The 9729-nt window shown below is 59.8% G+C and overlaps 2 protein-coding genes across 2 annotated transcripts; one reads left to right on the forward strand and one right to left on the reverse strand.

The window, feature by feature from the left end:
• Window positions 1–163: 163 nt before the first annotated feature.
• On the reverse strand, window positions 164–1947 carry BESB_010250 (uncharacterized protein; the record flags this gene model as incomplete). Its single annotated transcript, XM_029359779.1, has 3 exons — window positions 164–454; window positions 831–937; window positions 1680–1947. 3 exons carry the CDS (start codon window positions 1945–1947, stop codon window positions 164–166), a joined length of 666 nt encoding a protein of 221 aa, XP_029222692.1.
• A 1856-nt stretch (window positions 1948–3803) lies between these two features.
• BESB_010260 (general transcription factor IIE polypeptide 1 GTF2E1) lies at window positions 3804–8335 on the forward strand (the record flags this gene model as incomplete). Its single annotated transcript, XM_029359780.1, has 6 exons — window positions 3804–4312; window positions 4811–5177; window positions 5710–5811; window positions 6276–6465; window positions 7044–7984; window positions 8294–8335. 6 exons carry the CDS (start codon window positions 3804–3806, stop codon window positions 8333–8335), a joined length of 2151 nt encoding a protein of 716 aa, XP_029222693.1.
• Window positions 8336–9729: the final 1394 nt, after the last annotated feature.

Consider the following 9729-nt stretch of genomic DNA (forward strand, 5'->3'; position numbering starts at 1 on the left):
TTATGCGTGAGAAGGAGCTGCGGACGCTTGTTCTGCGCGCGCCGATTTCGCCACAGCACGCATGTGCGTCGGCCTCTACGGGCGTGTGCCTGGAGAGAGGCCCTGCCGCGCGAAAACGCACGTGGGATGGCAGGCCGCTGCTGAGCACCCGTTTCGTGAGCAACTAAAACAGTTTCCGCTTTTTGGCTTGGCGCCTAGACACGTCAACCAGACACAGGCGTTTGCAAGGAAGAAAGAGGCCCTTTATGTTCAGCGAGGCGTCTTCGAGAATCATGCGCGACGCGTCGCTCTCTCTCTTGAAGGACACGCACGTGCCTTTGAGCGTCCACACTCGCGAGGATGCCCCTGGAGCCTTCGGGAATTGCTTCTTCTGTGAAGGCGGCGCGCGACGCAGCGAGGCAGGGACTGTGGTGCCGCTTGCGCGAACGCAGTCTTTCAGATCTGTTACCATGGCCTGAGAAGACGCCGACAGCACACGCTTCACGCAGGAGCGCTTTAGTTGGTTGCCGAAAAAAAAAATGCTCCTTGGAAACGCGAATGAAACGCAACACACGCGCATGCGCTGGGACTGCCTTGTGATTCGACGAGAGGGCCATCGAATCCACATACGCGATCGCCCAGACCGCATAAATATACAAATATAGATATATATATCTACATATACGTGTATTTATATATATATATATGTACGTACGTATGGCTCGACTGTCTCGATACACACGTGACTTTTGTCTGCGAACCCCCCGCATGGGCATGGACTGTATTTGCAACGTACGGCGGCGCAAGCAAAAACTGAAACGTCAAGATTCCTTCTTTCGTTAGACACGCACCTTCTTGAAGCATTGCTCAAGATAGAGGACTTGCTCGGGAGTCAAGCGCCCGTCCAGCGCGAACGTCAGACAGGTGTCGGTGAACGCTTCACCGATCGACAGACATTCTGCGAAAAAAAGAAGAACAAGCCAGACAGAGGAAGCTTGAGTCATCGGACTCCTCACAGGAGCCCCGAAACAACCCTGGAGATTGAATGGAGTCCCCTCAACCTGTGGTGGTGGACTCCGTCAGGACTCTAGAACAGTAAACCTTATAAGCCGATATATATATATATATATATATATATATATATATATATATATATATATATATATATATATGTATATGCAGATACGTGCATGCATGTGCAGGCATCGGCAATGCCGATTAAAACGAAGCTGGAAAGAGCGAAGTTGGCGCATGCCACCTCAGCCATTCACCTCATCATATCTTGCAAGGAACTACATGCCCGCTCGCTACACGCAGGCGGCAACAAATCTCGAAAGACCTGGCGCGGGTGCTTGTACTTCACACAGCAGCATCACGCAGCGGTCTACGAGTAGAAGTGGAGGCAAGCACTTCATCCGACGTGAAACGCACCAACATCTATACATTCACAGGCATCTATTATCCTTCTTGACATACCGTTGAAACCTAGGATATGCATAGAACGAAGCGTAATGGCACACTACTAAAGCATACTGAACCCAGATCCGCATATGAGGAGCAGCACCCCAGCGGCCGCTGCCGTCGGCGAGGCTCCCGCGCAAAGCCCGCGTGACAAACTTAGTCTCCAACAGCGGAGTGCAGCAGCCCTAGACGCGAGGCAGATCTCTCTGCAGCAGGCTCGGGCTTCGCGTTCGACACACCTTCAGGTTTTTCGAGCGCGACCAGGTTGTACGGGTTGCCGCTCCACGACGGCGCGCTGGTCGTGAACGCGTTTTCTTCCGCAGCAGCCGACCACCCGCAGCCGTCAGCCTCTCGATCCCTCTCCGATTTTACGTGCGAAGCTCTCACGCCCCCGCTGCCGCGCTTCCTGCTGGTAAGGCTCACGGGCACAGGAAGCGCGTCTGGAGCCAACAGCCCGCTCGCTGTCGAGCTGAAACTCAGACAAGCTCCGCTGGAACCGCTCTGCATTCTCTCAAATAAGCAGGAGACGGCACAGCGACGGCGACCAGACGGACTCTGAACAGCTCCGAATGCCCTCCTGTCTCCCTCGGCGCGGCGTCGCCCCTCTTCCCCCCTCCCTCGAAAGCCGGCGTCACTGCGGCGGCCGCAGCTCGCTTTTCTCTCTGAAACTTTGCGAAAGGAGCTAGACCGTTTGCCTGCGAGTGCGACGCCAAGCGATACGAAAAAAGACAGAGTCTCGGGTTCGATGCGGGTGCAATCTGGGCGCGGCCGAAGGTCGAAGAAGCTCCAGAGAAGCACCGGCAACCCAGATGTCTCACAAGCCGACGCGAATTTCCGACGAAACGACCAACTCTCCGAATTCAATGCTCAGGATGAGACTGGAACTAGAGAACGACCTTTCCAAAGGGAAACGAGACGCTCGTTTCGCTTGCCTCATCCGGATAGACAGCCAAAACTTGTTGACGCGCTCGCTGGCAACTTCACACAGCGGACCCCCCTCCTAGGCGTGTCTTCTACGCTTTGAATGGAAAGGCATGTTCAGTCTAACGGAACCCTGCACGAGTTTCTTTAACGCCGATCCTGCATTGGAAAGCGCCAATGCTATCCTCACAAATCCAAAGCGCACGAGAAATTCGCAGGCACAGGGCCCCCTGACCTCCCTCGATGCTCCCGGCGGGTAGCGCGCATGCAGTTGACTGCGATCAACATTCCCGCCGGAATGATTGGAACCGCCTCGACGAACCGCGTCTCAGACACAGAGCCAGAGGTTGGAGGGAAATGCTTTTTCGGCGCGAAGCGGAGGCGCAGAAGGCGTGTGACGCGTGTCGGCAGTTCTCTAAGCTAGTGTTTTCGTGTGTCTCGCGTTTCCGCGCGCAACCGTTTCGACTGCGGTGATTTCTGCAGCAGCGCGTCGACGTTTCTTTGCGATTGGAGGGCAGAACAAACCCGCTTTCCCTGTGTTCCGCTTTTTGTGATCCCCTTGTGCAGTTGACCTCGCCTTCGTGCGCGGAAGCTTCATTCATTGTGTGTTCTGCGCCCTCTGTGCTCGCTTCAGTGCTACGCGCGACCGCGTCCCTTTCAGCTTCCCTGGCTTGCTATAGGCCCTTAACCACGACGTGACCCGCGTTCGGGTCTTTGCGTCGTATTCATCTTCCTGCGGACCCCGGCCGCGTGGCGGCGCGTGAATGACGAGAAAAAAGTCCTAACGGTTCAGCGGAAATCATGCTTGTTTCGCTTCGTCCACTCCGGAATTGAGCCTCCAGATCTCAGGCGAAAACTGTTTGATGGCGATCCCCGTTCCAGCCGCAGCGCAGCGCTTCGGAAGTACCGCAGGGGACTTCTGTTGCGGGCCTTACCGACCTTGTTTTCATACGTCGCAAGGTGCGCATTTTTTTGGTGAAACACGTCGTCTCGTCTCGCGCACTGGCGTCAAAGTGGAGCGACCGTAGGAAAGCAGGCGATCAACAGACGCGCGTCCTCCTCCCACTCTAAATTGTTTTTGATTGCCGCCGCGACGCGGGGGTGGTGCAGGCGAGGCTGCCCCTGTGAGACCTTCGCGGCGCAGCCGGATGTCTTCTGTTCACACAGTTGAGCTGCTCCCGACAGAAGGCACTGGTGGCTGGGGCCGTTTCCGCAGTGCCCACTCGCTTCGCGTGTTGCGCTTGTGATTGTTTTCACATCGGCGCCGTTCTCTTGCGGGCTGCAGATGTCTGCCGAAGAGTGGAAGTTTCGCCGCGGAACTTCTTGTGCGCAGTCTGTCCGCCGCATTTGCGCGCGGCCTTCCCGGGCTGCGTCCCTCTGTCCTGCGTGCGCTGCTGGAGTCGCCGCTGCACCTGTCTCTGCGTCGTCTCTGTTTCGCGACCATGATGAGCAAGGCGAGCGACTCTGCCTCGTCCACCTCTTCTCACGCGCTCTCGTCTGCGTCTTCCTTCGGCGCCACGTCGGCGGCGGCTGCCGGCGCAGCCTCCCCCGCGGAGAAGGCGCCACCCTCCCTGCAGCCTTCGCCGGCGCGGTCGCCGCCGTCCCAGGTCCGCTCCGCCTCCGCGGTGGCGACGAAGCAGTTTGACCGCAGCCTGTTTCGCGCGTTTCTGGCCGCCGCGTCGCGGCTCTTCTGCGACGACGACCAAATCGTCGTCGTGGACTTCCTCGCCTTCCACGAAAAAGCCTACACGGAGCGCGACCTCATCGAGCGCCTCGGCTGGCCAGACCGGCGCGTCCGCGAGGCCTGCGCCGCCCTCGAACGCATGCAGCTGGTCGCCAAGGAACAACTCAGCGGCCTCGGCGGCGCGACGGGCGGCGCTCGAAACGCAGACCGCGGCGGAAGCAGCGCGCAGAGCGCCGTGGGCGCTGCCACCGGGCGCGCCAGCGACAGGTGAGACAGGCGCCGCTGCGCGGCCCTTCAGTAACTTTCATTCAAAAAGACAGGGCTAAATACGCAACGCTAGAAAGACTCCGTACGATAAGGTATCTACGCCCGGTCTAACGCTCTGCTCTGGTCATTCGCGCAGAGAGAAGCGCGCAGAGAGAAAAGCGCGGCCGATGCCGACCTGCGCGGAACTGTCCGCGAGCCTCAGAGGCTGCGGCCTGCGGTGTCTCGTATCCATGCTGTCTCTCTGCAAGCTTCTGCAATCTTAATGCCTCGTTGCCCATTCTGCATATAAATCTACGTCTACATATTTATATCTGTATCTATCTATATCTTTCTATAGCTATATCTATATATCTATCTCTATGTGTTTATATTCGTGTCGAGATTTGTCCTTCTGTGTATAGATAGAGAGATGGATTTGGTATGTATACGCGCGCGTGCCCACAAGTGTGCGTCTCCCCGCCTGAGCGCGACTCTTCATTTTTTTTTCTTCTTTTCCAGCGTTGTCGGATCCTCGAGCAGCAGCACCGTGAGTTCGTCTGGGGGGCGGGGCGCGGGGGGGGGCGTAGCCGCGTCTCCGCCTCCTGCGCAGGTGGCGCTTTCCGCTTCGCCTCTGGGCGCCTCGGCGTCGCAGTCGGCGCCCTTTTACTTCCGGATTTCTCCGTACTGTCTCCTCGTCTTCCACTTCCGCCTGCAACGCGTGGAGCAGCAAGTCGAGGATCAACGCCGCGCCGCGGAGAACCGAGACCTGTTCTACTGCCCCCGGTGCCGCGCGGAATACGACGCCGTCGACGCGCAACTCCTCGACGTCCACCCGCACGACGCGCACTTCCTCTGCAAATTCTGCAGCGAGAAACTTGAGCACGAGGTAAGCAGCAAAGGGCGCGGCGCCCGACTCGCCACTCCGCGCTCCCTCTTGGGACCGCAGCAGTCCGCACCCGCCCGCCGCATGCAGGCGTTTGTGACGCGCCGCTGTCTATCTGTCGATAGGGGAGGCGGGGCGGGCGGGGGGGGAGGCGGGGCGGGCGGGGGGAAGGGGGGGGAGTGGGAAGGGGGGGGGATCTCTGTCGAGCTTTGGTCTCGAGGCGCTGAGTGCCCTTGTGCCTTTCCTTCGCGCCAAGGTTGTAAGCCGGCGGTCGTTTCACGCGTATTCTCTCTATCTAGCGGAGCGACGTTGATGAAGATTCAAGGCTTCTCAAACAACTGGATCGTGTTGGCTAGGTGAACCAATCACGTTTCATAAATGCAATCAGTGAAAGCTCTTTTGATTCCCGTGAACGGGGTTACATACTGTTTCGAAGAGCAGAGAGTTCTCGGTTGTTTGAGTTGCCCATATGATTTGGGGTCTGGGTTGTCGCGTGACGGCGCTTGATCTTCTGGCTTTCTGTTTGCGCGTGCAGGATAGCAAGGTTGTCCTTCAACAGGCCGTTTCGCTTCAGCAACGATGCGAAAAGCAGCTTCAGACCATCAGAACGCTAGTTCGTAGAGGCTGGAATATGGAGGTGCGTGGCGGGTGGCTGTCTTCGCATGCGCGCGCGTCCTGTGCGTTGTTTTTCGTGTTCCTTGACATTCTGAATCATGGCGCTGCGTCACGTATGCGTCGGTCCCTCGCTGCGTTTCCTCTAGCAGAGAGGGCCAGCGCCTTAGATTGTCGCGCAGTATCGTTCCTTCGCCGCCAGGGAGTTTCGCACAGCTTCGCGAAACTCCCCAGATTAGCCTCCGTTCCCGCGTGTTTGTGCGTTTAAAGGGATGCGTTGTGTGAGAGTCTGTCCCCCGAGCGTGAAGGGGAGTCTCTCTTTGCTGCGAGCTCTTGGGGTCTCCTCGCCTTCTGTAGACGAGTGCGTGCGCAGGGGCCCAGGAGGCGACAGCCGCGATAGAGCAGGCCGGCGTCCTTGTGCGACCTCGCCCGTTGTAGGGCTAGAGAGGCGGCAAGCAGGCGGTTTCATTCGTGACTTGCTTTCCTCAGATTCCGACGTTCCCGCCCTTCAGTCGAGCCGAGCGCACCGCGTATCGGAAAAGACCTGCGGAGGAAGGCGGAAAGGCCCCCGCGGGTGGTCCCGGGAGCGCCACAGGAAGTTTGCCTGGCGCGGGACCCGCCTCCACCGTGGGGTCGGCGCTTGGCGCTGACGATTCGCTCAGCGACACCAGTCTGCCAGGTATGTGGACCTGTATTCAATCCTTAGCGTAGTTGGCGAACGAGTCAGGCCTGAAACCGTCCGCAGGTGTTCTTCAAACGCCCGTAGCCTCCCTTCCTGCTTGCTGCCGCCGCCTTGTTGCTGGACCGACACGGCTCCTGCGTAAGACAGCTAAAAGTGTTGGGCTTCAACATCTACTGCAACTCTGTTATTCCACCTCGGTTGTGCTCCCGGCGTCATGTCGAAGACCCGAAGTGATGCGTGACATTGCCTGCGGGCGGGGCAGTTCTCAGTGTCTCTGTTTTTGCACGCACGGTATCATCTGCACGCATGCGTCGTGTCTGGACGACGTGCTCCTTGCCTGATGCAGCGCCTCCCGTTCTTTCAACCTCTCTATCAGCAGCAGCATGTGGCGGAGCTCTTTCCTCTCGCCCGTGGTGCGGCCGTCGTTCGTGCCTGCTGGCGCGTCTCCCCCTGCGTTTTCGGTTCCGCCTGCCTGCCGGCGCCGCTCACTCGTCTCGCCTTCTGCGCCTCACATCTCGTGCGACGTTAAACGTGAAAATCCCCTCTGTGTGTCGATGCGGCCCTGGGGTGCGCAGGAGGTGGCGTTCGTCTGCAGATGCGTCAGGGCCTGGCCAGCGCACCGGAGGCTGGCGGAGCGTCGTGGCGGCAGACGCCCGCGTGGGTGTTGCCTGAACACCAGGCCGAGGCTGCCGGCGCGTCGAGCGCAGGGGGCGGCAGCGTCGCCCTCGCGCGCGCTGCGGCTGCCGCTGCTGCGGCTGGCGCGCGCGCCGCTTCAGGCGTCTCGACCCACGGCGGCGCGCCTGCACCCGACGCACAACACAGCGCGAGTGCGCGCGCGCCGCAGCAGCAGCGGCAGCAGGGCGGCGGCGGCGGTGGGCGGCATCAGATTCGCTTTTCGATGAAGGGCAGCGCGTCCAGCACGGGCGGGAAGAGCGCGCCGTCGTCAGTCGTCGGCTCGAAGGCGCGGTCGCTGCCCTTGAACCGAACCGGCCCCGGCGGCCGGGGACCGCCAGGGGCGACGGCTGCGGGCCTGCAGACCGACCCGAGGGCCGCTGCGGGCGGCGTCTCGCCGGGCGCGACGCCGCCGAGCGCGACGAAGACGGCGCCGCGTGGAAACGGGTCGACGGCGGCATCCTCCGCGGACTTGTCTGACGTCTCTGCTGCTGGCGCGGACGGGCCGCCAGCAGGGCGCCCCAAGGCCGTCGTCGCCGCCAGTCAAGACGAGCTGCGCGGCAATCCCCAGAGAGGAGCGGATGTGGGCGGCGTGAGCAGTCAGGCCTCTGGGGACGGCGAGCTGAGCTCGCCCTCGGCATTCGCGTCAAGCTCGGCGGGGGCTGCCGCCGGCGCAGCGGTTTCCGCGAGAGACACCTCCACGAACGGCGAGGCGGATCCGCTCGGCAGCGTCGGGGCGGGCGGCAGCGCCGTACCGCTGTTTTATGTCGGCAAACTGGGGAGAGAAATGACGCTCGAGGAGGCGGCTGACCACCAGCTGGATATGACGGCTGAGGAACACGAGGTGAGGCGAGGCGTGACACTGCCCAATGCCATGATTTGCCGCGCGGACACCGACATACACAGTGGCTTGATGCAGATGGGCGGGGGGGGGGGGGGGGACGGAGAGGTGGGGTGACGCGCGGGACCTCAAACGACGCCCGTATCGCATATTGGCAATGCATAGCTGCATTCGCAGGCGACCACGTAGTTCCACGCGTGTGCAGCAGAACGGCAGGTAGCGTCTTCACGTTCCCGCCATTGCACCTTTCATCCATGCTTACGACGGCGAACGGATGAAACGCTTGTGCGTTTGGGTCTGCGCGTGTTGCAGCGTTTCATGGAGCTCCAGGCTGTCTATCTCGACGACATCTAACGCACGAGTCACTCAAGAGGCGAGGCGATGCGTGGTCTGAGGTTGAGCGATGAAAGACGAAGAACGACGCGCAGCAGGCGGTGGAAAGGCTAGAAAGCTGCACACAAATCTCGTGGCTTCTAGTGATTCTCACTCTTCTGTCGGCGCGAATACACTTCGCCACTGATTTTTCGCGTCGACTCCACCGCTTTTTGCGAGAGAATGCAGAGCGACAAGTCGAATTCGTCGCGTCGACAGAAGATATGTCTACGCACTCCAGCGGCAGCTGTGCTCACGCTTTGACGCGCGCATGGTTCACGACTCGCCGAGTTGTATGACTCATAATTGTCTTTGACACGTGGAGCTACGCTTTTCCGTCTGCGAAGTCTGTAGGGCGGCATCGCGGCGCCTGCTGCGCTTTTTGTGCTGTGTGTATGCCTGTCTGCGAGTCAAAATCGAGAGAATCGTCTTCGATCTACTGGCTTTCTGCTGAAGCGCTTTCTGTGCGACGCTAACCATGGTCGCACCGCTGGACATCACCCCGCCCATTTGCTAGCACCATTAGTGAACTCTTTTGGTCTTATCGGAAGTACGCATGAGCTGAGTAGATAGAAGGAACTTGACGAGACCGGGGTGTCACCACTGACGGTTGACACGATTCTTCTGCCTGCGAGGCAAATGACTTTATCAGGACACTTAGGCGCGCGCGGTTTCAACTTGTGTGAGCGTGCGGCAGGCACCGGAGTTTGAGTCGCGTCGCACTGGCAGCGAGTCTGGGGCGGGGTTCTGCCGCAGAAGCATTTGATGCTGCGCAAAGGGCATTCCTGCGCCGCACCCCCGGTTTCGCGAATCAGCTCATACCTAGTCGACTGGCTCACGTGAACTCAGCTTGGCAAGCGTCCGCGTGCGACGCTTCACATGCGTAGCGAGTTTAACTCGAGCAGCGGCGCCAGTCCCTCCGCCAGCGGACGAGCGAGATACGCGGCGGATGCCGATTGATATACGTCAGCAGCTGACGCATGGAAGATAGAAAAGTGACGGTTTGAGTGTCGCCTCAGTAGCTCGAGCGGAAGAGTGTGGACTCAAGGATACGAGGACCTGGCCCCCACCGCAACGGCATCAATCGGTGGCAGGGACTCACAGCAACTGTGCGAAACACTTGGATAAGAAATCCGGACTAAAAGTGCATCAACGCGCCAGCGGCCTCCCCCCCAAGACGCCTTAACGGCCTTCTGAGGTTTCGCTGACGCTCTGGATGCATGGAGTGCATCACCTGACGCACACGAAGTGCCGCAGACTCAGCTCCGTATACGGTAGGTGTCGATCGGGCTGACTAGGAAACTGCATGCTCCCTGGAAGCCCTCTCACCAATCCCGAGTCCTGCCCTTGTTGCAGATCTGAGTAGAACGCGCCCG

Source organism: Besnoitia besnoiti, chromosome I (genome assembly GCF_002563875.1).
Source record: "Besnoitia besnoiti strain Bb-Ger1 chromosome I, whole genome shotgun sequence".
NCBI lineage: Eukaryota > Apicomplexa > Conoidasida > Eucoccidiorida > Sarcocystidae > Besnoitia > Besnoitia besnoiti.